At 31.4% G+C, this 27096-nt stretch overlaps 1 protein-coding gene across 1 annotated transcript in view; it reads left to right on the plus strand.

Moving 5' to 3' along the window:
* The first annotated feature begins 1533 nt into the window (after positions 1–1533).
* LOC129231205 (glycerol-3-phosphate dehydrogenase, mitochondrial-like) overlaps positions 1534–27096 on the plus strand; it is a 58519-nt gene continuing 32956 nt past the window's right edge. Inside the window, exons 1-5 of the mRNA XM_054865453.1 lie at positions 1534–1669; positions 8968–9064; positions 9467–9626; positions 15215–15339; positions 16880–16977. Coding sequence (XP_054721428.1) covers positions 8981–9064; positions 9467–9626; positions 15215–15339; positions 16880–16977 — 467 coding nt within the window. The 5' untranslated portion in view covers positions 1534–1669; positions 8968–8980. The remainder of the gene's footprint in view (positions 1670–8967; positions 9065–9466; positions 9627–15214; positions 15340–16879; positions 16978–27096) is intronic.

Below are 27096 nucleotides of genomic sequence, written 5' to 3' on the forward strand. Positions count from 1 at the left end.
GCATTAAATTGGTGTAAAAGGAAGTCATGTGATGCACACATCAGCTCGTTTTTAAAGCTTATTTTAACTTACTTTTAATATGAGCACAATCAAGAAGTTTGTATGATTAAAAAGGTATTGAAATGGAGTTTCAAAACATTAAAAATCAAAAAATCGAATTTTTGAAGTATTTTAGGTACAGACTTAAAATTTACTTTACATTTTTTAAAAATGTATAGAAAAAAAAATCAATTTTTTGAAGAAAATTACACACTTAAGACCTCTTGCTGGACACCTAAATATTTTTTTATTTCGATATGCGCCCTCGGTGTTTTTTTTTTTTTTTTTTTTTTTTTTTTTTTTTTTTTTTTTTTTTTTTTTTTTTTGTGCCCTTGATCCTGAGCGCCTTCGTTTTTGTTTTGCGCAATCAAATCTGTGCGACTTAGCTTTTTTTTCAGCTATCAAAGTCAGTGCGACTCCCCCCCCCCCTTCTTTTCTTTCTTTCTTCTTTGCTCCTTCGAACCTGGGCGGTGTTTTTTTGCCGCCTTGCAACCCAAGTTCCTTCGGGAGTTTTTTTGCACCCTCGAGCTTGTGCGCCTTACTTTATTTTTTATGCTCACTCAAACCTGTGCGCTTTCGGTTTTTCTTTTTCTTTTTTTTAATTTTATTTATTTATTTTGGCGCCTTCGGTTTTTTTATTTTTTTTCACCTTCGATTTTTTTTTTTTTTTTTTGCTCCTTTTCAGGTATCAAGATTGGTGCCCTCTTGGGGGACCCAGTCCGCCCCTGCTGCTCCGTTGACGGTGGCCTGGCATTCTGTCGTATTACACGTTACACGTAACGTTCGAGACAAAAACAAAATTTCCTCGATGATTCGTCTGGCAGAACTAACGGTACGAATATTAGCCATTCATTCTACATTTCTTCTTTAAATCTTACTTCACGTGCTTTGGAAAGCTGCATATTTCACTTCATTTTCATAACTCAATGACATACGTCTACCCTGAAATTTGCATAAATTTCTGACCACGCCTTCATGGTGTTGCATTTTCAACGTCGAACAATGTATATAATTAATACGGGGCACATATAGGGGTCACGTTGTTTACTTTTTAAGATAGGGGTAGCGACCAACGACTTCAAAAGGGTTGGGAAATAAAATCAACAAAAGCGATAAAGCGATTGTTTTCTTTTTTATTTATTTAACAAATTTAGAATCAATTTTATTAATTTCTCCTTCAAATTTCGTGCATATATCTTCTGCTTTAAGTATTTAAATAATCAGCTAAAATACACTTAAAATGTAAAAACCTATTAAGAAAATTTTTACTTTCTTGAATGCTCTTTCTTTACGGTACGGTATCCCGAGAGCTCAACTTTAAAGTAGTAGGAAAAGTTCACTGAAATTTTTTTGAATAAAATGTAGATCTGTTAACTGCTTTAGTCTAGCCTCGTAAAAATTCAACCTCCTACGTCTTAAAAGAACTCCTACTTCTGAAACTTGTAGTAGACATGCGCAGTCGATTGCGAACTTTCATAGTGCATGCTTGTTGTTGTTGTTATACCATAGAAAAGAAATTGACCGGTTCTGTGTAGTAAAAATAATGATATCTTCATTCATTGAAATTTAATTTCATTTTGTTAGTTCAGTGAAACATTTCCTAGTTCTACTGGTGTAACTTTTTGATTTCGTAAGTTACATTCTTTTTTTGTAAAATTTATTAATGACATCCGTTTTATACTATGATTATACTCGGTTTTGGTCTTTAAAAAGTTATAACTAGAAAATTACTTCAGCATTAATTTCAGCTGTTTGTTCTAAACGAAGTTTAAAGCAGAATTTTGAACTTAATTGTCTGCTGAGTGTTTTTTGACAAATATCTGAATTGTTTCGGTTCGTATTTTACGTATAGAAGTGTTACGTAATTTTTAGAAATTGTGACGCAATAGGAGTGTTTCCCATTTACACACGTATTTTTTTTCTCTGTCTCTATTTTTCTTATTAAAAAAAAAAAGTTCTCGTTCAGAACGAAAGAAGCATTTTTGCGCGTTTGCGTTGACCCCTTCAAGGCCGAAAGTGACATCGTCATCCACGCGACGTCAACCACTAGTGCGTCGCGACGTGCTTTTGGGAAACAATTATATGCTATCAGTAAATTGAATATTCCATAGTTCTTTAAACAGATTGATATGATGCAAAAGTATTGCTTTTCCCCAAGGTCAAATAATGGTCTGTCATTGTTTTTTTCTTGTTTATAAACAGATATATATTTAACTTTCTTTACATTATTACATGAAACTTTCAACACCCACTTTACACAATAAATCACAATTCCCACTTTTTCATTGATTTTGGAGCCATTTACATTTTGATTTGGCCCAGAAATTTTGCTATATATGTGTATTGTTCCTGAGACCAAATAATTTAAAATCTGCTATGTGTCTAATGAAGAAAGCTGTGCCACTAAACCTGTTAAATGAAGGTAAATGATATGCAACGGAATTAGTTCCCCCTCCTTATATCACATTATGAATGCAAGACCTTCCGTCTCCGGACGGATTTCCGTCTTGGACAAAATTTCCGAGACGGAGGTCGGGATGGAAAGAAATTCAATGACTTTCTTTCAGTTTTTACTAAAAAAAAAAGAAAAGAAAAAAAAAGAAATTGAGTGTTTGAAAAATATGCTTTAAGAGTGTGTTGGACCTTTCCATAACCACGAATTTACATCGAGATTCACTCAATTTTTCGCCATGAGCTTGTTTTGTTTGCAACGTGCTTTTGGAGGAGTGGCTTTTAGGCTCATGCCATTTGACTTTTAGGTAGCTCTGTTATTTCCAACTCACTGCATTGCAGGCCTCGGAATTGCTCGCTATTCTCGCTAATTTTTCAAATTCATTGCCTTTCGTCTTTTTTTCTTTTTAACTTGCTATTTTCGATCATCCTTTCGTTTTTTCTCATTTACTTTTTTTTTTGTTATCTTTACATGCATAAATGAAAATTATGTGTGCTCTTAATTGTCTTAGAGTTGAATCTCAATCACCGGTTGAGAGTGATTGCTGACAAGATGAAATGTTTACGCCACATCAAAGGGCATCCACATACCAGGTAAAACGGGGAACTATCAGGGATTTTGAAGATTTTAATGAGAATGGAAATTCTGGAAAGAATCGGAGGCAAATTTCAAGCTGGTTTGAAACACCGATGGGCAACTGTTCCTGCATTTTCGACATGTTTCTGGTAAAATGTTCTAAGACTTGAGGAATCGCTAAATTCCAATGACTTTCAATAACACTCGCTAGAATGGAAAAACGGGGGAGGGGGACAGAAAGGAACTACCCACAGTACTGAAGTCTTAAAACATTTATATTTTAGAGAATCTAAGGGAGGGGGGGGGGGCTACTCAAGGGCTATAGAATAAAAAATAGAAACACTTAATTTTAAGCCATTTTTGAAGCTAGGAGTGGTTTGGGATTTCTCTTCTGCTAACTCTAAAAAAAATGGTCAAAAATGTTTAGGCTGTCTTTAATGATGTAAAAGTGGGGAGGGTGAGGTATTAAAAAAAATCTGAAACCAGAGTCTTAAAAACACTAATTTAGGTAATCTTTAGTGAATTTATGAGAAATGGTTTTGGTGTTCTAACCTAAAAATGTTTTTTAGCTGATGTATTAATAACTATTTGAGGCTATACTAAAATGATTAAGAGAGGGTATTTGGGACCATCTCCCAAAAAATGTTTGTAATTGAAGTACGTCTTAAAACTTTTAGGCTGTCCTTGGCAATGTCAAGAGAGGGGGGGGGGTCTCTTTAGGCGAAATTCTGAAACTAGAGTCTTAAAAGCTCAACTTTAGACCATCTTTAATGAACATAGAGGGTGGGGTTCGGAGTCCCCCTCCCCTTTCAAAGCTGAAGTATTCAAAACTCTGCTTTAGGGACTTAAGAAGAGGGAATTCGAAGGCTTTCTCTCGATAAATTTTAGGAATTAAATTCTAAAAACTTCGGTGATGAAAAGGGGGAACCACAAATTTAATTCAAATTTAGTGAATTTAGGGGAAAGAGTTCAGGGGGGGGTCTCTCTCCCCCGAAAAGTTCTCTATGCAGAAGTATTGAAATGCTATTTTGGCTATTTTTGAGTTTAAGTTAAGAGTTAACGAATTTGGGGGTCTTTCTCGAAACATTTTGAAGTCTTAAAACTTTGGATTGTCTTCGGCGATATGGGGAGGGGAGTTGCTCTTTCAATAGAAAAGTAAAACTTAAACACAAACTTACACTGCCTTTAGTGTGCCTGCTTCATACAAGGAGAGGGGGGAGGGAGGTATTTTGCTGCCCAGCCTGAAAAATGTTAGTTTCTGAAGTTTTAAGAACTTTGTTGTGGGCTATCTTTGGATGACTTAAGTGGGGAAGGAGTCGGAAGATTCTGTCGAAAAATTTCCGAAATTGAAGTATTAAAACTTTTAAACAGTCGTAAGTCATGTATATAGGTAAAGCGGTTACTGTTAATTGAACAAAATGAAGAAACTGAAGCCTTAAAAACTCAAATTAAGGACATTTATGGTGAACTTAGAAGAAGGGATTCAAGAGTTCTGTTCCGAAATTTTTTCGATGCTGAAATATTTAAAACTCTACTTTAGGCTGTATTTGAGTGCCTTTTGAGGGACATGATTCGAGGGCATTTCCTTGGGTGAGGATTCAGTTCCCCTATTATTTTTTTTAATTAATGAATATTGGATAGTGTTCCTCGCAGGGTTGGCAAGTTTTTGCCGGGGGTGGAAAAAACCACGGTTTTTACCACCCGGCAAAAATAGGTTTTTGCCAGTTTTTGCCAAAGTGGCAAAAATAGATTTTGTGTTAACAACTAACGGACAGTTTTTTTTCCTTTTATATAAAAGTAAAAGCATGAAAAGATTTTGATAAAATTTTAATTTAATTATTTTTATAGTTTAAAAAAAATTAAGGCTTAACTTACTTTTAAAGTTATGGAGCATTTTTACTTCTAAATTTTTAAACATTAACATAAAATTTCAGTTTGTAATATCTAAGACAAATAATTAACTTACAATGAAAATGTAATTAGCTTGTTTATTATAGCATTTTTTACAGAATACTAAATATCTATATGAAGTATACTTAATCAAGATACAACTATGAAATAAAAGTAATTAAAAAGCAAAATACACATTTCTTTAGATTGAAATATCACTTAAATCATCATAGTCTATACCATCTTCATCAAAATCTATTTGTTGTTTAAGCATGGCATAGCAGTAAACTAGTTTCGTGAGAGAAGCAACTGACAAATGGTTTCGTATTTTTGATTGTACAAAAGAAAAATTTGAGAAAAATATCTGTCTATTGCAGCAGAACTTGCAGAACACATTTAAAGATTTGCGACTAGTGTGCAGAAATCTTTAGGTACTGTACTGTATGTAAATGCATTATTTCTTTACTGAGGAAAAGTTAATATTTTTCTATATTCAAGTAAATATTCTGTTATTAATTAAATAGCTTAAAAATCTTAGTGGGATAAAAAAAAGTGATTAATAAAATATATGTATGTATGTATATGTAATTAGAATTCAATCTTTTTATTAATTTACTAAGCTTAAGTAAACATTCTTTGTTTTAGCATTGAAGAAATTGGCTCATTCTGAAAAAATTAGGAACTGATGTGATATACCCCACCCTTGGCGACTTTTTCCTGTTGGCGCCAAGAAAGCGTCGCCAAGAAAACGATGTATGACGACATATGTCATACATCGTTCTTAGCGATGCTTTTTTAACGCCAACACAGGGTTTCCGCTACGGTCGCATTTTTCGCATAATGCGAAAACTATCTGAATTGCAAAAATAAAGCAATGCATTTTCGCTTTTTTGCTCAAATAAAAAATATATTAGGTTTTTAAATAAAGAAGAAATGTATGATCCTAGAGATGAAGTGTGCATGGCGATAATCAACTTAATCTTTTTAAATCTTAGCTAAGATGTTTAAACTACAATTAAGTTCAATAACTATTAGTCTTATCCAGCATTATGTCCCCCCAATAACTGCTTTATTAGGAGGAGGGGACTGCAACGTTCTAAACACCAATCATGTTTTTTTTTTATTTTATGTTTTAAAAATATTGCTGTTGTACTTATTTCTTCAAAGATGTCACAAATGAAATATGAATTTTATTTTCAACTGGAGATGAAACACACTGAGGCATATATAAATATATGAGAATGTGTAACATTTTAGCATTTTGCTAACGTTTTTCCTTCAATTTTAGCTTTTATGCTAAAGAACTTTTGAACCCAGCTTAAACCCTGCGCCAACAGGAAAAAATCAGATAAGAAAACATGATATATAAAAACAACATAAAAGCACAACAAAAAACATCACGAATATATGCTTCAAAAATGTACAGGGCCGGGGTTTTTTGTAAACATATTAAAATACAATGAAATAAATTATTGTATTAATTACAAGTCGAAATTAATGCATTAATTTTTTTTTCATCATTTCTCCGGGATACGAGCCCTCGGTCTCATAGTACTTTGGTAATGAGACCTCGGCTCACCGGCCCTGCCTCGGTCTCATTACGAAAGTATTATGAGACCTCTGGCTCGCCAGGACCTCGCTGCTCCGCTCGGTTCGTTATCCCTCCGACTGTTAATATACATTACAGTCGGAGTATGGTCACAGTTATGTATACTACAAGAACCCCTCAAGGATTTGTAAAAACAAAGAATTTTGGAAGTGAGAGGTTTTTTTGAATTCTAAAATAAAGAACTTACCTTTTTATATGGTATAAATATTCACACTCAGTCTAAAACAATACATCATATGACAATGGCACGTTACAGATACACACCACGTTGGAGTTAACTTTTAATTAACCTTCAAGTTTGAAGAAACTGGCATTTTCTAATGTTTTTACTTCAAAACACAACTACTGAATTTAAACTAACACAAAATAAGCATTCCTGTAAGGTATATTGCACGAAACAACACCACGTCGTAAAATCCCCCTAAGAGCGGAACATATATGCACCTACCTCCACGGACACACGTGCGAAAAGAATTAGTTCACATCTGTACTTCCCAGGTATATTCTGTAGGGTTACTAGGGCTACCGGAAAAAGTTTTATCGCCAACGTTGGCGATTTTCGAAATGAGCTAAAAATTCTATCCTCGCCAAGGGGGGGGGGGGGGGGGGGGGTATATCACATCTGTACCAAAAATTATTTTAGCAAACATTTAAAATCTTAAGTTTTGTAATCCCAACATTTCTTTTTTTTTTTTTTTTCAACTTATATATTAGAAGTAACATGGAGAGACATAACTAAAATATTAAAGTGCATTATTTATATTGTCACTATTCCTTGATTAACAATATAATGCTACTTTATTTGCAATTAGGTTTTTGCAATCTTTTCCATTTTTGCTGGTTTTTTCCATTTTTGCCATGGTTTTTTCCACTGTCCTGGCAAAAATACCTTTTTGCCGGCAAAAAACCCAACCCTGGTTCCTCGTTTAAGAAATATATCTACTTCGCTGAAGCTGTTTTTTTATTGCTAATTTTACCAGCTGCTATCATATGAAAGAATTCTTTTACAAATGAAGACTGTGTATATGCGGGAGGGAGGGAGACGTTCCAGTTCATTAATCGGCCATACTATTCCCCCACCTTTCTTTCTTTTCTGGTTTGTTCGCTCTATCTTGAGTAAACGTTCGGATCAGAAATGAATTATGTTGCAAAAGTGAAAATCTTGTGCACTTTTTTCCCAAATCGATATTGGTAAACAGTCTTAAGGCAATAGGAACGGCCACATTATTTCGTCAAATGATTTTTTTTTTTAGTGATAGGGCGCAGAAATGAACGTGGACCAAGTTTAAAAAACTGGTATTACTATTTTCATTAACTGAAATAAAATAATATAATTTCTATTTGTGTGTGTTTTATCTTAATGTAAGATATTTTTTCTTCTTTTGAGTTCTTTCTCAAAAAAAAAAAAAAAATATATATATATATATATATATATATATATATATATATATATCCTTTATTTTGTAAAATAATTTTAAATAAATATTTGTCATTAAATAAGAGATGGCTGTGGGGCTAGTAATTCAAAGAAGGGTAACTGAAATTTTTATACCAAGCTTTCATCCCATTAAACATTCTGCCATAAAAAGTATTTGTTCTAAGTTAAATAAAAACCTTAGTGCTGAAAAGTAAAATAAGAAATAACAATGTCAAAAAGCACCAATTGTAGATTACTGCAGACATGTGTTTCGGTGTTACAAGAAATGCCTTTTTAATGCGAAACAATTTAGCTTATGCATGACATTTCATCCATAAGCTCATTTCTTTTGCATTAAAAAATGTGTTGTAGTGCCGAAACACGTGTCTGTAGTAATCTGTAATTTGTGCTTTTTGACGTTGTTTCTTATAATACTTGTTCTATTTTTGATGATCTGATGCTGTTGTGTAATGAAAAATCATAGAATCTGACGTAGGTAAGATTTTTAATGAAAAACAAATGGCATAAATCTCCAAACTTTTTGAGAAAGCTTTAATCCTTCTCATTTTTGAGTTTTTCTATTCAGTCTTCAACCAGTTAAGAAAAAATATTCAACCATTAGCAAAAAAAAAAAAGAAAAATATACAAATGAATTTGCAAATTAGATACAAAGCATGGTTTAAGCCAAACAACCGTGCTGTGACTTCCCACACCTGTGACCTTTCCTTATCCGGCACACCCCTGCGTGATGAAAAAGGCAGGGTTAATTTTTCAATTTTGGGTGCATCAATATTTTCAGAAAAGAGCAGGTTTATTATTCTTCAAAAAAACGACTAAGAGGGGCATTACAAAAGTTGGTGATACAAAGTCAGTGAGAATATGAAATATCATTAGAAAAAGTCTTTTTTTTTTTTTTAAGAGTTACATGCAAATGTATTTAAAAAAAAATATCCGAGCTGAAATTAATTGGATTTTCTTTTGCAGGTGATTTTCAATAATGTCTAGAAGGCTGTATAAAGTTGTTTTTGGAAGCTGCAGCATCATTACTGCTTATGGTGTATATAAATTTAAGAAGACAGAAGTAAGATGCCTGATATTTTTATTTTACTGTTTTTAATACAGCTTATTTTATTTACAACCCTGTAGGACAAAGATTGTAGCATAGTCAAACTGTGACATTAGTAATGTTTTCCATGCATGTTGGCTCAGAAATTAAGATTTTGTAACAGAAATGAAATTCATTATGGAGCTGACACTCATTATGAGTTATTTTCTCTTATTTATTCCTATTTTTTGCATTAAAAAAAATTTATGAGCTGAAAATTTTCTTAAGTCATGTTGGTTGAAGAGATTATCTGAGTCGGAACAATAAACGTTACTGTGCATTTAAGAACATAAAATAAGTGTTTTTAAAAATCTTTTTAAACCTCTTGACTTTTTGATAACTTATTGTTAACTTAGTCGGGTGATCCTTCATTTTCAGACCGTTGTGGCAGATTCCAGTATTACTTCTAGACCAAAGCAGAGGTTGTTGACCAGAGATGAACAACTGAAAGCATTACAGAGTAATTCAGAGTATGATGTTCTGGTTGTTGGCGGTGGTGCAACTGGAGCAGGTGTTGCTTTGGATTCAGTTACTAGAGGTAAAGAAAATTTGATTTAAAACTTCTTAGTAATATATTTCAAAATAAGTTATTCTATAAGATAAATAAATACCTTTGTGCTGGTAAATCTTTCTGCTTTGTGTAACCTATTGTATACCTTTCTGCTTTGTGTAAAGAAAGAAATAACAATGTCAAAAAGCAGAAATTGCAGATTACTGCAGACATGTGTTTCAGCATTACAAGAAATGCCTTTTTCAATGCAAAAAAGTAATGAGCTTATGGATGAAAAGACTTTAGTTGGATGTCTTTTCATCCATAAGCTCATTACTTTTTTGCATTGAAAAAGGCGTTCCTTGTAATGCCGAAATACTTGTCGGCAGTAATCCAGGGTTGCCATGCACCTGGAAAACCTGGCATTGTCAGGGAAAATGAAAATCACCTAAACTAGTCATGAAAATGTGAGGAAAATTCCCAAATTATTGAAATTTCTGGAAATGTCAGGGAATTCCTTCCAAAATTTTCCATCTGATGCGTGAAACCGCTGCACCATTTGGGCAAAAATGCTGAAGTACAGTAAATGTCGCGTTTCGGAGATGCGAATTTTTTTCTGAGAGTTGAGAGAAAGATAATTCAAGCTCATTTTTGAAGATTGAATGTAATAATGCTACAAAAAACAAAAGCAAACAAAAAAAAAAGAAGAGAAAATATAAAAATCTTAAAATTCTGATTTATATCATTACATTTGACTTTGCTTCTTTTGAAGAAAAAAAGTCCAAGCAATGCTTAGCTAGAAATTACTAGTTTTTTTCCGTTATGCATCTGTGATCTTATTAGTATTTTTATAGCTTTCATTCTGCATTTTTTTTTTTTTTCATGAAATGAATCATGTTCATGAAAATTCAAAGCCTCAAAATTTTTGCTAGAAAAGATTAAAACTGTTTTTTTGGAACATTGCTTAGTGTGTTTGATATTTCAGTCCTTTTGTTAAAAAAAAAAAGTACCAATTAGAAATTGCTAATCTTTTAAGTTCAAAGCATTCATTATCAATGTAATTCAATTTCAAGTTTATCTTAACTCAAATGTAGATTACAATTATTTTTTAAGCATCATTTGAATTTAAATTATGCTGTATTGGTATTCAATAGCGCCATTAGTCAACAATCATGAAGCTGAAATTTTTTCTAAAAGCGACTGGAAAACCTGGAAATATCAGGGAATTTCATTCTTGAACTTTTGTGGCAACCCTGGTAATCTGCAATTGTGCTTTTTGACGTTGTTATTTCTTACTTTAAGTTACTCTATGTTTACTATAAGATTCTGCACCTCTAAGAAAGCGAAAAAAGGGGAGCCGGAGCTATGGTGATAAAAATAAAAGAAAAAGTGGTGACTTAAGATATGAGTACCATTTGCCGCTTTCCTCAACCCCATTTCTATTATTCATTAACATTATTGATTTTAATTAGTTATATTAACCTTGATTTAAACTGAAAGTTTTTATGTTTTGTTGGAAGTATTTATGTTGGAAATCTTATGGTAATAGGAGTATGATTGTTTTTGGTTTTTAAATGGTTTTATTTATGATGTGAGTAATTTAGAATATTTTAAATATTAAACACATAGATAGTTTCATGTATTTACTACAGAACCTCAATATCTCGAATCTCTCAGAAAGAGGGGGGAGGGGGAAATGTTGTAGAGTTTTCAAGTTGTCAAGCTTATTAAAAAATTTTTAGTAACTCTCAGAATTACACACACATGCGTTATATGGATACTTCACTTGCCAAATTTATTAACTCCATAAAACAAAAAGGCGAGAAAAGTGATGAAGAAGATAGTGTTATCTATAGGAGTGAATGGGCCCTCATGTTACATTTTCTGCCATTGCAGGATCAGAAATGTACTGAACCAAAAGTTTAATACAAATTCATTCTAAGCATTGATAACATTCTAAAGCTATATATATATATATATATATATATATATATATATATATATATATATATATATATATATATATATATATATATATATATATATATATATATATATATATATATATATATCAGGCTCAATAAGTAGGCACCTGCCTAGGGCGGCAAAATTTTCAGTGGTGGCAAATTTTGCTTTTACGACACTTTTTAAAATTATTTTTTATTCTTGAAAGTAAAATATTAGCATTCTTTTATTTTCCACAGTGACAGTTTTTTCTTGTAAATTAATAATGATTACTTTCACACATCTTTTTAAAATCGAATGTTTTTCAATCATGGTAAGTAGATTTGCATAAAACAGCAAGTGAAATCAAAAGCGGCTGTTAATTTCAGAAATGTCGTTTCAAATTATTGATTTGCAGATGAAAAAAGTAATAATAACAGGATAAAGATGCTGTTATAAATGAAGATGACAACTTATAAAATGGTTAACGCACAAGACATTAAAGTTCAGTGCTCATCAAAGATTCAGCTATATCAATGTTAAATAACTAAGCTAGAGTTTCGATTTCAAAACACGGTTTTGATCAAAAGAATACTAATACATAACTTTTTTAAAAAGTAACAGAATGGGTTCGGCATGCAAATCGGTTTTTTCCTGTTTTTTTTCCCCCCTTTAAAACTAAAATGTCTTTTTGAGCAAACGGTGACAAATAATGAAACAACAAAGAAGTTCATTAATTTATTCTGAAAATAAAGATGCTGTCTTATGGGAAACATACTCACATGCTTAGCATTCAAGACAAATCTCGGTTACTGTTTATCTCCCCATTTTCTATCATTACATTTTCCCTTATAGGTCTAGCTCATGTCTATATCATTTTTCAGTAATTCATTTGTGTTGCCATTATAAGGAAATGTTTTAAAACTTCAATTAATGAAAGAAAACATGTTTTATGAAACTATAGGGTCATGAAAAAATAATAACCATGCTCCATTAATTGATAACTGTAAATAAATATACATATTGTAAATTTTATTTAAATTGGTCTTTTGTGAATTGTTTAATAACCTGCCCAAGAACAGTGCTTGAGCCATGAACCCAATGTACAAAGTTAAAGAACATAAATGGAGGCGCATCGAACTAAAATTTTGAGAGAAGGAAAATTCTAATTTTACAGAATGATAAAACATGAGCTTACATGTATATCATACATACGTACATAACATCTAATGAGAAGGAACGTTAGGCATCATTGAAAAAACAATTTTTTAAATTATTAAAAAGGAAAAAGAATTTCTATGTTGCAATATTATCTCCAAATTCGCCGAATCGTCAGCAAAATTTGCCGAAAAAGGAATTATGGGGAGATCACTGTGACCTCTCGTTGGGATGCCCCTGAAAGTGAAACGTCATTATTTCTTCATAAGCTGGACAGTTTAAATTTTGGGTATCCTTTTTCTATGTTTTTAAGTCAAGGAAGTTTTGCTTTTTACGGGAGAGGGGGATGGCAGATTTCAAATCTGTCTATGGGGGGCACGTAGTTAAATTCGGCCCTGATTAATATGCATAGTGAAATATGGGACAAAGTGAAATGGAGCAATATTTACTCTGCTTTTATTGTTGTCACCTATCTGGTGATATTTTTACTATATAGTAGCACATGTAATCTATTCCAGCCAGGGAAAAAATAAAACCAAATATTAAAGCATATGATAATACAGACAATTTTCAAAAAATTATACTCATACTGTAAAATTTTGTTTCAAGTCAAAAATTATTTTTGCTATTATAAAATGATTAAGTACTTGATATTAACATTTTTAAATATAAATTGAGACCTTCTAATACTCTGTGAAGTATTTATTCAGTTAATATTAAGCTTATATTTGTATTTTAAATATTTTCTGCAATCAGTCGAGTATATGCGGGACAAAGTGAAAGAGTTAATTTTATTTACTTGCTCAATCATTTACTAAATCACTTTGTGCATTCATTTATTAATTCATTCGTTAATTCACTTATTTATTCATTCATTCACTTATTTTCTTATTCTTTCACTCTTTTACTTGTTCATTTATTTTTCTTCATGTGTTAATTAACTAATTTAATATTTAGTTTATTGTTTCAGTACATTTTGATTTATTCATTTAAACCATTTCATGATGAATATTTTCTGTAATTAAATAGAAATTATTTCATTAGAAAAGTATTTTATTTCTCACTTAACCCCATGTTAAAAAAAAGAACATTTTCCAATTGAATTTTTTGAAGGTGCGAATTTACTGCCAAAAAAAAAAAAAAAAATACTGTTTGAATGCAAGTTTTATCGTAAAATAAAATTTTATTTCTTTATATACTGTAATTTTCAAAATAAGTTTCCAATTTGTTCATTTTGAAAAAGCTCAGTCAGCTTAGCTATTTCATTCCTCCCCCTCCCCTTTTTTTTGACTGGATACTAAATATTTTTATGCTGGATCAATTTGCTGCTTCTACAAAAGCTTCTTAATTTTCCTTTTTTTTTTTTTTAATTTTCTTCATGTTAGTTTTTCTCTATTTTTTTTTAATTATCATTATTGTGGAAATTATGTTGAAAATGATTTTGAAATGAGCAATTATTTCAACATTCTTTTTATTAGCATCACATCATTTTTATTCAAGCACTTCCAATTTAAGATTTTTACCAGCCATTTTGTTGGAGTTAAAAAAGTGGAATGATGAGAAAAGTTTGTTCCCATTTTCCGTTAAAACTGACCTGCTACGAAAAATTGACCCCTGTCCTCAAAGTCAGCATGTGATCTGAAGAAAAGTTTGAAGAATCTAACCTGTAGGGGATATGAGATGGAAGATCGTAATCCCCCCCCCCCTTATACCCACACTCTTATTATTTCTTCTCGATCTCATGATTCTTATACTTCGCAGGAAAAAGGGATGAAAATTACTATTGCCAATGTATCCAGAACTATTTCTACCACAAAAAATACCAAGGAAAAGCAGCAATTGAAATTTACTTCTGTGCAAAAACTTTCATACATCAAGGGTTTTAAAAAACAAATTTTGAGATAACTAAGAAAAATACATGAAAGTTTTTATGTAAAATGCTGGGGATTTTTTTTTTTTTTTTTTTTTGGGGATAAAAAGGTTGGAGTTATTAAGGGTTTGACTTTAAAAATTGTCCACTAAATCTAATGTGTAAAAATGTTGAAGAATTAAAAATCATTTGAATTTAATTTAAATTGATACTAATAGCTCAAATTATTTAAATGTAAAATTAATGACACAAAGGAACCAGTACTAGCATCTGTGTTTCTAAAAAGGAGCAAAATTGGGAGCAATTAGTATCAATTTTTAAGCAATTTTTTTGGTATCAAAGGGAACGTTTTTTTTTTCATTTTGTTTTTATGACCTCAATGGTATAAAGGGTGAAGAAACTAAAAGTAATAATGAGATAGCGCACATAATTCATAGCAACCCAAAATCATTACATTCAATACTTATATTCTTCAGGGAAAAAATACTTAGAGAAGCTATTTAAAAAAATTAAAATAAATAAAAATAAATAATGATAATAATATCCTCTTCTAAGAATGATTTCTTTTTTTCTCTCCCCTATTGAATTAACAGTATGTTACTAAACTTATGATTTCTGTATTATAACTGTACAAAATGATGTAATACATTCAATTTTGCCCTAGGATTAAAAACTGCTTTAGTAGAACTAGATGATTTTTCTTCTGGAACAAGTAGTCGGAGCACCAAATTGATTCATGGTGGTGTGCGCTATTTGCAAAAAGCAATTATGCAGTTGGATCTTGAACAGGTTTGTATGAGATTCAGACATATATCTTAAATTTAAATGTTTAATTTTTGTTTTGCTTTTTAATGTTTAATTTTTCCTATTTTTGCTGTTTAAGATTTTAGATTCAAATTCAAATGTACCTGTAAATTCTTGTTTCAATCTCTTATTTATTCAATTTGATTTTGTTGTCTACATTGCTCTAGTGCAACTAGCATTGTGCTGTTGGAGAAATTTCATAGTCGACTGCCTTGTTTAGTGGTGAGAGAAGTCTGACTGCAAGTGGGAGAGGTCCTGGGTTTAATCCCAGCTCAGTAATGGATGTACAATCTCTCTCCTGTAGTTGTCCTTTCTGTGTGCGAATGTGGTGTTGTGCTGTAACTGGTTGCCTAAGCTGTAAACAGGCCCTTATGGCTTGTGTGAATTGTAGAAGTCGGACTTCACACCAAAATTATGATACAGTTGGAAAAGTGAAGCAGCGCACCTCAAATTGCCAGCATAGCTGGCACAAGACAGCAGCCCCAACATGAATTCATGCTGTCAAATTCATTGATTAGGGATGAAATTTGTGCACTTCAACTTTTTTTGTGCTTTTCATGTGTGTCCAGATTTTGTGCATGACTCAGGATTCAACTATTCCTCATTAGCATTCCAATTGATGAAAACTTGTGAATTCACTTCTGATATATATGTTGTAAACAGAACAAAAATCATATGACTAGATGACTTAGGGTGCCAAAAACAAGTAATTCCTCCAATCGTGCCACGACTTGATAAAATTTGGGAACCCTTGGGCTAGTATAAAGCGAACTCATTAGCGTTTTGTATATTGAAGATTGAAATAAGCTTTATTTATGTGTATTTTTATGCCATTTGTGTATCAAAAAAATTTCATCATGTACTGGAAACATAAATTAGATTGTTTTTTTTTTTTTTTTTTTTTGTATTTTAATAAGTTATTGAATGTCAAGCCCATTTATAGCTAAGTTATAGGGATCAAATACAAATTTAACTATACAGTGGACACCGGTTAATTAAATCAGTAGTTGATTGAATCAACCGCTTTAATGAATCAAATTGTAAAACAGAAGAAAACTCAGCTTTATTAAATTTGCTGCTTTATTGAATCTGCCACTTTATGGAATCAAAACTGTTTAGAAGCACTTTGGTTTACTACATAGAATTAACCTTTTGTGTGTGTGTGTGTGTGGTTTTTTTTTTTTTTTTTACTGTTTCCAAATAAAAATAATACTTACTAAAGTTTATTTTAATTAGAAAATATTTAATTTTTTCAAGAAAGAAGTAAATAAAAAGTATCAGTATTCAAACTAACTTTTGAAATTTTACTGGAATTATTGATCTTACTGTATTGTTAGTCAGTTATCATTTACATATAGTACTTACTCCTTTAAAGTCCTGAATGAAACACGCTGCCAAAATGGTTAATGAAAACAGGATTTATGGAAACTGCTTTAGATTGGAAATACATTTTTCATCCTATAAATTTATTTGTTTAGTACATTTAAATATTTTTCAGATCATTTTTCATGTTTTCTTTTTCCAGTATCGAATGGTGAAAGAAGCACTTCATGAAAGGGCCAATCTTTTAGCTATTGCACCTCATCTGTCTTATCCTTTGCCAATTATGCTTCCAATTTACAGGTAATAATTTAGTAATATTCTTTTTGGTGTTTCATTTCTTCCAGAGATAGCCCATTGCATTTTTGTTAACATAAATATGCCATTCTTGTAAAAACCAGCTATCCTTCCTGCCATTTTTCTATTAGAAAAAAGATTGTTCCTCTTTTTTCTTTGGTATGAAAGGACCATGACAGCAAAGATTTTGTAGTTTTTGAACTCATCAGGAATCTGGCCAGAGGATATTTGGGTCCGTTAACGGACCCTTCACAAAAATCCGATCAACCAAAACGGACCTTTCACAAAATCCCGATCAAACAAAACGGACCCTTCACAAAATTCTGATGAACAAGATCGGATCTGTCACAAATTGTTTATTGAAAGAGCAAATCTGAAAGCAAAATAACGCATATTTCTGTGTATAAACCGATAATTTTTGGAACCTTTTTTAAAGTCAAATTAGAGGGATCAGTTTATACGGAATCGGCTAATTTTGAAGAAAAAAAAAGAAAGAAAAAATCAGCACTCTTACGATGCTCCTGCAAGCGATAAATAATTGCTACTGCCAAATAAATATAATGGTTGTTTGTTTTATCACAGCTAATTAGTAGCGGTGTTGTTGTAAACTTTTCTGAAAAGGCATTGGTAAGTACTTTTCTCAGCTCATGATTTAATAAACAATAATAATATATATCTGCGAAATGAACTTAGAACTGCAAAGGGATAGAAAGGGTGAGGAAAAAATATGATTGCTTCAGATAGGGTTACCAACTTCAAAACTATCACCACTTAGCGTCTGGCGTTGAACCTTTATAATGACTTGATTAGAAAATATTCTCATCATTTTGTCGGCTTGTCAATATTTGCGTTTTTATGGTGCGGTGGGATCTTTAATTGTTATTTTGGGAGAAAATTATATGGGTTTTGATTTTTCGATGCTAACAAGGATGATTAACTTTAAATAAACGCTTTTAATTACCGTTTTTTTTTCTTTAGATGTCTACATTTTGGAAAATGCAATCTTTTAACATCCGATATGAGAATCATATTTTGTTCTGTTTTCAAGCTAACTTCGCTTTATTAGATTCAAATAAATGAAAAGTCTCTTTATTTCTGTTAAAACTCTCATTTCAAGTTTTAAAAGCAAAATTCCATTTTCTGTTCTATCAAAAATTAAAATGCTGAATAGATGGTTTATTTTATTTTATTATTATTTTTTGGGGGGGTCAACTGTGTTCGCAGATATTAATGATATGTTATCATAGGACTCTAAAATGTAATTTTAAAATAATTTTATCAAAAATATTTCTTTTACAAGCCGTTTTTATAATTTTGATGCCTTCACTTTGAGAATTGCGATCTCTTTGCATACGCTATGGGAATCCGATTTTTCGAATTTTTAATGATTATTACACTTTATTAAGAGGTAAACAATTGAAATATCTTTTTATTTTTGTTAAAATCACGGAATTTATAAGTTTTAAACGAAATTCTGTGCTTTTTAAGAGTGTCTTGGGTCAAAAAGTTGAATGCTGAACCCTATTCTGAATTTTGTTTTATTTATTTATATTTTTGTTACAATTATTTTAAATACTGTACAGAAATATATCTAGTATAATTTAACATAATGCAGAATGGTAGATAAATATTGATACTTGAAAGAGCGATGCCCCCCCCCCCCCCCCGCCAAATATCAGGAAAAAAATGCAGAATGATTTTCTGGTCATAGAAGAGGAAAACACTCAACTTTAAGTTCAATTGATGCAGTTTGTGCCATCTCTAAATTCTAAAATTTCGTTTTAACAAAAAAAAAATTTTTTTTTTTTGCGAAATTTTTTGATTTTTCACAAAATTAATTCTTTTTCACAAAATTATTTGATTTTTCACAAAAAATGGACCCTGTAAAAAATCCTGGACAGACCCCTGCTCATTCTGTGCTACTGCTTCTTTCTTTTGTTTTAGAATCATTTCATCAACTTATGATACTTGTGACAAATACTGTGTAGATAGTTAGATGGATAAGGCTTTTTATTTTCATTGAAAAATGCTTTTTTATTTTGCTGTCACAAAGTGAGGAAAGTATTATGAACGATATTTAATTCACCTTTTCTTTGTTAATATTGAAAATTAAGCATTGACTGAATACAAGGACAACATACATGTATTGGAATGAACATAATTTTCTGCAACATGAATTTGTTTAAGATTGTCAGCGTGAATTGTGATGACAAGTGCACGAATGGTAGAATCATCCCATTATTGCTTCCTATAACTTAACCCAAAATAGAAATGAAGTAACATTAATGTTCATGAAAATAAGTTGATACAGGGTAAAATAGCCCCTACCCTTTCAGAACTCTGATCGAAGGGCAGTCGAGAATTGAGGCAGTGAGAAGCTTAGGAATGTAAGGGGCAAAATTAAAAATTTGGAGTTAACCAGTACAAATGGTAGGTGAGCCTCTCCTCTGTTTTTTGGCAAGAGATAGTACTAGTAGCTCTGGTAGGTTCTGTTATACAACATGATTTAAAAAAACATTTCAGTGAAAGCCTACATAGGACCTTATTTTTAAAAGCGTTTTACTCAAAACTTGAAATTATCCACTTGCATCCTTTTGCTTCTCACCACCTCAATTGACTGTCTGGAGGCAAAGATACTGATATCGGAAGTGAAGCACATGATTCCTGCTCAATGGATCCAGGCTCAATTCCTATTCGGGTTATGAATGTTATTGTTTACGTACCTTTTCTGATCAAGTCCTAGGGACTTGAAATCCATTTTAAGCTGTTGTTCAGCTCTGCTTAGAGACTTGTTATGCTTGGCTCATTCAGCCAAATTAAAATACTCAAGATAACCAAAATCATATGTAAACTATATATTGGTTGATGCCAATATTGTTGCATCAAAGATACATGCCAATTGCCTATGTTACTGTAGCTGAAATTGAGCTATAAGAGATGAAAGATACAATGAAATGGTATGCTCATTTATAAGGATAGTGAAGAATGAAGAATTTCAGTTAAATTGCCAAAATGTTTTCTGTGTTTTAAATGTGCAGAAACACTTCAAATTTAATTCAAAGCCAGGGGTGCAAAAGGCTATACTTGTTATGCCATGGATATTATTCAAAAAGCAACACAAGAATAATACAAAAATAAAAAAAAAATCTATATCTGTGGTAGTTCAAAGCAAATCCAGCAACTTTTTCGATCCTGTACAGGAAAAAAAAATATGCATCTGAATTTTTATAAATTCTTTCCTGACCCCTTTTATGAATACTTGGTTAAAATAATCAATTAATGCAGTTTCTTTGTGCTCTTTATAAGCTAGTTAGATGGTATGTATAATATACATATATTTATAATTTTTGCATGTCTAAAATCAGCTATATGAACTAAAGGCGATTTTACTGATAAATGAAATCTCTTCAAGTAATTTTGTTCATGCAGCGATGTAATATGGCAAATCATATGTTTTATCACTTTAGAAACTCCGTAGGTTCATATGCATTGCCAGAAATGGAACTTGTTATTTGTAAATGTAAAAATGCTTTAAGTATGAATATTTTTTATGTTGAATACATAACAAAATTCAGTTTTGCTGGTAGCATTTTTTAAATATAATGTACTTTTATACAGAGCCACAATTGAAACACTTATCTAATTTACACCTGAAGAATTATCTTTGGTAACATAAAATCAATATTTTAGCTCCATGCAAGGGCATATATAAGGAAGGGGCTGAGGGGGCCTGGGCCCCCTCCAAAATCTGGGAAAAAATTTATTAAAGGTACTTAATTTGGGTTTCAGTTTGCCACAAATAATTTCCAAACTTTTAGCTACAAAAGAATAAATAAATATGATAGTGATAATAATTTTTATAATACGTTAGATCGCAGATTTCCGAACCAAGTGTCACAGGAAGAGGTGATGGGAGCCGCGAAGTGTCCATACTAACAATAATATGTACATAAAACTAGATTAGGATTCCGTAAGGAAATTCTAAACCTTCAAAGGGTGCCACGAGTCGTTAAAGTTAAGGAACTGTGCGTTTTTTAACAGACGCAGCTTATTGCTTAGCAAATTAAGTTCCCCTCTCTTTCTTTCACCCCCCCCCCTTTTTTTCCTTCCTAGTCAGTTTGAAAAGAAGGGTCTTCAAAATGTTCCTCGCCTTAACTCTCGTCCCAACCTTTCTGGAGGAGGGTCCCCGAACCAATATCCTTTCAATAAGGTTACTACCAAAAATATTGTGAAATTGTTCCTTTAAGATTTCAATTTTGAAAAGCTTCAGAGGAAGATCCATAAAACCGTTCTTACTTCTAAACGTCTCCAAAGATGAATTGAAATTGCGTTTTACCTTCCAGGGGAGGGGATTCTTGAGCTCTTCCTTTCCAAAAGTTGCCTAATGTAGGGGATAAATCTGAATTGCTTTTGAAAAGAACCTTATAATAAAAATTCTCAAAATTTACTGGCTATTGATGAGATTACTTCCTTTTTTATAGTTGGTCTAAAAATAAGAATGTCTTCAAAATGCTACACTTCGCAAGCCCCCCTCCACGTGCTAAAACCATTAAAGAGCTTCTCAAACCTCAGTTTCAGGGTTCAATGTCGAAAAAATTTCCTGTGGAAAATTACCAAACGCATTGCCCTCTGGCAGCTTCGAAAATCGTTTAAGATTGCTTTTGTGGAGCTTCAATTTAAAAAACTTGCCGATTCCCTAGCGTTACAAATATGGTCCACGGTTGCGCTTTTAAGACTTCAATTCAGAAAAAATTTCGGACGAAGGTCCAACTGCTTCCGTATGGGATCTGAAAATGGAAAAACTACAAGTTCGAAAAATGTAAGATTCAAAGCGTTTAAACCCCTCCACCTAGTATCACTGAATGTCTCTTTAAAACTTCGCTTTTTGGGACTTTAATTTCAAAATAGTTTTTGGGGAAAGCCCCAAAATCACCCTGCTCGTAACATCATCGAAGTTAGTCTGAAACTGCGTTTTTTCAACTTCAATTTCGAAAAAACAGGATGGATTTCCCTCCATTAAAAAAAATCAATCAGGGTTGCTTCAAAAAGTCCCATTCCTTTCATTACACTAACGTCAAAAAATATAACATATAATGGTGTTTTTAAGATTTCAATTTCTAAAAATTTCCGCAGAAGCCCCCCCCCCCCCCGAATCTTTCCTTCCCGTAGTATCACCAGAGACCGTCTAAAACTGCGTTCTTAGGACTACAATTCCAAAAAATCTCTGGGAGGGAACCCCCGGGCCCCCTCCCCCTCCCCAGATGAGAGATTTTTTTTTAAAGAGTGCATTCCTAAAACAATTTTTCGGTTGCGCAACTGGTTGACAGTATGAAGTCCTTGCCCCACCGTGAAAAAAAAAGAGAATATCAGGGCACTGTTCTTCCCCTCCCCCTCAGAAAAAAAAAAGAAATTACAAGGGAAAAGGGAGGAGAGAGCTAATCTTGGTATATATGGGCCCCCTCCAAAATAAGAACATATATACGCCACTGGCTCCATATGTAGCTATTCCCAGTGAACTCGCCTCTGTTTTATTGTAACTGACAGAAATTTGTTAGCAAATAATAGCGTTAATGTATCTCATCAATTTTATCACACTCAAAAATACATTTTTCAAACTAATGTATCCTTTCATAAACAGGTTTGGCAAAAACCCTTGTTTAAAAAAAAACATTTTTGGGTTTTATTACATAAAACCCAACTAAAGCTGGTGTTTTTAAAGAAAACAGTGAGTTTTCTTTTTCTTTCTTTTGTCTTTATAAGGGAAAAAGTGGAGTATTTGTAGCATTTGGTGCCATTAGCATATCATCGCCTCAGAGCAATAGTAAGACATCCAATCCCAGGAATAACACTAAGATATCCTACAGTTGCTCTGAGACGATGATATGAACAATGCTTAAAAATTGTTTTAGGGTGGAAAAGCTAGAAAACTAGTTAAAATTCAGCATTTTCTGAAAAAAAAAGAAAAAAGTATGAAAGATGATGAAACCCAAGAATGGTGAAGTTTCTGATTTTGTAGTTCCTATGATTACGAACAGTTTAGGCCAAGTTACTTCTCAATTGACAAAATCTATTCTTTTTTTAATTGTTACATTTTTTCCTAATATTTTACTTTATTGTGTTTCATTCTGTTATGCAATACAGCTGTAGAACTTGAATTGTCTAAATCCCTTTTTATTGAATTCCAGCTTTATCAAGATTTTTTTTTTTTTTTTTTTTTTTTTTTTTTTTTTTTTGTATAGAGTAAGAAATGTTAAACATTTTTGTTAGATAATAAAAATGCTTTGCAAAAAATAATTCACATGAAAGCTTTTTTGGCTAGTGTAGTTTTTTCTATATATTCTAAAAACCATGAGAAAATCAGACCTGACATTACTTAGTCAAGATATTTTGAACTATTTCTTGATCAGTTATAGCAAAATATGTTTATTTAAAATCTTTGAAAAAAAAATTTTTTCAATGCCATAAAGTAAGTAAATTGGTGTATTTCAATTTGACTAAAAGTAAAGTACAATGCAGTTGGGTCATTCCATACGAAATGAGCAAAATTCGCAAAAAAGTGGTGGCCATGGTAACAGATTTTTATGAAATTTGGTATACAGGTTCCTTTTATGCCTATATAAAAATGTCTAAAATATTTTTGCTTAAAATTTTTTATTTTAATCGTTACATGCGATTGAAAATTGGTCAAATTGAACAGCATTCTCATAAATGCTAAATGTTTCACTTTTGAAGGCTTGTATCTTATTAACTATTTAATGAAAACATAAAAGTTATATGTTGTTGCAATCTATAGAGTAGGGTAATTAATCTGATATCAGTAAAATTTTCAAATTTATTATAGTTAACTTTTAACCTTGTTTCAAAAACTGAAAATATTTCAATTTTCTCATAATTAAGCATTTTATTTTTTAATCTCAATCTTTAAGGAATGCATTAGCTTTGATGAAATTAATACCCAATAATGTGCTAAGTATCATAAAGGAAATGCCTTACTTTTGAAGTTGTATTTTAACTCCTTTGTCTTCATAATCAGTTTTAAACTTGGTGACATTTTGTAAAATGATGATTTTCCCCTTCACATACACAAAATTCAAATGAGGGAAAATTCAGACAACATTAAAATTTTACAAGAATATAGAGCTGTGTTTCTACTATTTGCTTGAAGAAACTCGAAATTGGTTTTTGATTTCCAAACGTAAAATAAAATTCAGAAAATAGCTTTTTTTTTGTTTTATTATTCAATCCATGCAGTTTCGACGGATGGGTGCGCTCGACCATTTTTAATTTTTTTTTTTTTAAATTCTTATTCCTAAAAGATGCATATGAAAGATGTTTAAAACCACTTTTATTTTTTCTCTCAACTGGACCTTTGATTTTTTAGAGGTCATCAAAAGTGATTTTCGTAGTCAAAAATGGGACCTTTGCATTTTGGCCGAAATCTATTTGAATTACATTTATGACAGTTAATTTAACACTTTGATGTTAAAGTGCATAAGTTGATAGTCTTATATGCTGAGTAATTAAAATAATGGCAACAGGTTAAAGATCAAGACCAAATGTAAAAATTTCACTCATTTCAAAGGGGGATAACTCACGTAGGGGACGGAAACACAAAATGAAATACAACAAAAACTAATCACTGGAACCATGCTAAAAAGAATATGTAACTGTTGCTGTGTGTTTGTGCACCCTTTATAGATTACAGCCCCTCAAAAATCGGAAAAATGACGAAAATGACATTTTTAGACCCCTATAAACCAAAAGGGGATAGAATTCAAAATAAAATTTCCTGGCCAATTGAATATTCCGTTCAAGTACTATACATGTTATACATATTGTTTTTTGTATTTGGTTTGTAAAAAAGATACAGATCTTTGAAATTAAGCGATTTTGCTAGTCAATTCGCACACTAAAACAGAAATAAAAAGTGTGAAAACGTCATGGCACCTTCTTAAATTACGTATATTGTGCCCTATGTAATACATTATACTGAAAAAACATACTGTAATTTTCAAAATAATTATTTTAATTTGATAACTTAGAAATATTTGAACATGAATGAGTAGTTTGTACTGTATGGAACCTGTATAGATTGACCCTTATGTGAAATTACGAGAATTCAAAGAATTAGATAAACTACTAAATGATGCAAAAGCAAGTAAAACTAACATTTATTTCAATTAAAAAAATGTACATTTCAGACTGTACTTCATAAACATGCTTTTGAGAAAATGAAACACGAAAGAAATGGTTAGTTTTGCTAAACTTACAAAATAAAATGAAGTAACTAATGAAATTTTAGCTTAGTTCAAGTTACTCTAGTAACAAAAATACGCTGATACCAATGATTAAAATTTAGTAGCATCTAAAAGACACTTCAATATGTTACGTAAAAAAAATGAGTAAATTTAGAGCATTCCCTCATCTTCAAAAAAACATCTAAAACAGAGGAAAAAATGAAATTTAAGGAAATTTTCGATTTTTTAAAGTACAATTTGGTCATCAAGAAATTAATAAACAGTTACTAAATTAGAGCAGATAATTAGTTATAGATAGTTTTTCAATCTGAATTATTTTTACTGTTATTTTTTCATTAAAAGAGCTAGAAGAGTGATTTAAAATCTGAAGTAAATTGGCAAAATTTCAATCTTTGTTAATATCTCAGATTCAATAAAAGATCCGAATAAATTTTACTTTGCTCTTTCTCAATAGAAAATTGTTTATAGAATGCGGAAATATTTATTTTTTAAGTGTACATTTATAACTTATGGAGTTATTGAGTCACAAACTGGTAGTGATGGACTCTGAAAATTTAGGCTTAGCATAAGCATCAACTTCTAATTTCAATAACAAAGCAACAAACAGTTTTTAAACTTCCGTACTTTACATTCCCTTATAGATATGTATGGTTTACCTAAATAAAAATTTTCATTGAAATCTGTGACATGTCAGCCACAGCTGATTTGTTCATTTTGCATGGAATGACCCAGTTATAAAAGCTATTAAAGTTCAAAACACATTTTTTTTATGTTGACTGTCTGTAGTGAAGAACAAATAAGTTCAAATTGTAAAAGTATTTAAATTAATTAGTATTATTTAAACTTTTCAAAAAATTTAAAAAACCTAAAAATGGGCTAAATTATGGGTTTTAATTTTTTTTTTTTTTCAAAAAAAAAAAAAAAACTCATTAGGTCCAATCTAGCCAACTCTTAAAATGTTTCTGCACATTTTTCTGCATTATGTTTCAAATGATATATCTTCGCCTCTGAGCAATACTAAGATATCGTACTGTTGTTCTGAGGTGACAATATCTTTTATGATGTACTATATGCGTTCAAGAGTTACTTTTGGTAAGGAAAGCTTATGCTTAGGTTTTCCTATGTCCATATCGATAATATGTATAACTTTCAAATTTAATGTTTTGATAATATACAGTAAAACCCCTCTAAAATGGATGCTAATGAGATAAACATTTTTGCCCATAACAGAGGGGTGTCTGCAGGTGGGGGGGGGGGGTTGACAATTTTATTTGTTTATTTTTGATTATTTATTTTTTACTCTCAACATAAATATCTTCATAATATACACTTCAATGCTTCCACAACTTTTTAATTTACTAGTTTTTAAATATATATATATATATATTAGGGTGGTCCTTATTTATATGGGGGAAAAAAATTCGGAATTCAACAAGTTACGCCCCCTAGTTTTGTGACACTATAATAAAAAGTAATCTGTGCAAAATTTGATCCTGATCGGTCAATAATAACACGTGCCCCTAGGACGTTGAACTTTAACACTTTTGACAATTTTTCCACAAATCTTCGAGTTTTTATTCAGACCTCGTACATCGTTTCTCCTAGGTTTGAAAAATATTTTTACAGTGAGGTAGCACAAAAATTAAATCTTTTTAATTATTTCATATCATCTAAGGATTTTACATATTGAATAAGAATGAAATAATGCTTTAGAAAACTTGACTTTAATCGTACTCTTTTCTCAATATATCTCAATCGTGTTCATTTTTTTCCGATAGTCCCTTGGACTGTCTGCAAAATAAATCTGATTTGTGACTCCTATTTGGAAAATTGACTGTGAAATTCTTCGATTAACTGTGCTCCTCTT

This window comes from Uloborus diversus, chromosome 10 (assembly GCF_026930045.1).
Source record: "Uloborus diversus isolate 005 chromosome 10, Udiv.v.3.1, whole genome shotgun sequence".
Lineage (NCBI taxonomy): Eukaryota > Metazoa > Arthropoda > Arachnida > Araneae > Uloboridae > Uloborus > Uloborus diversus.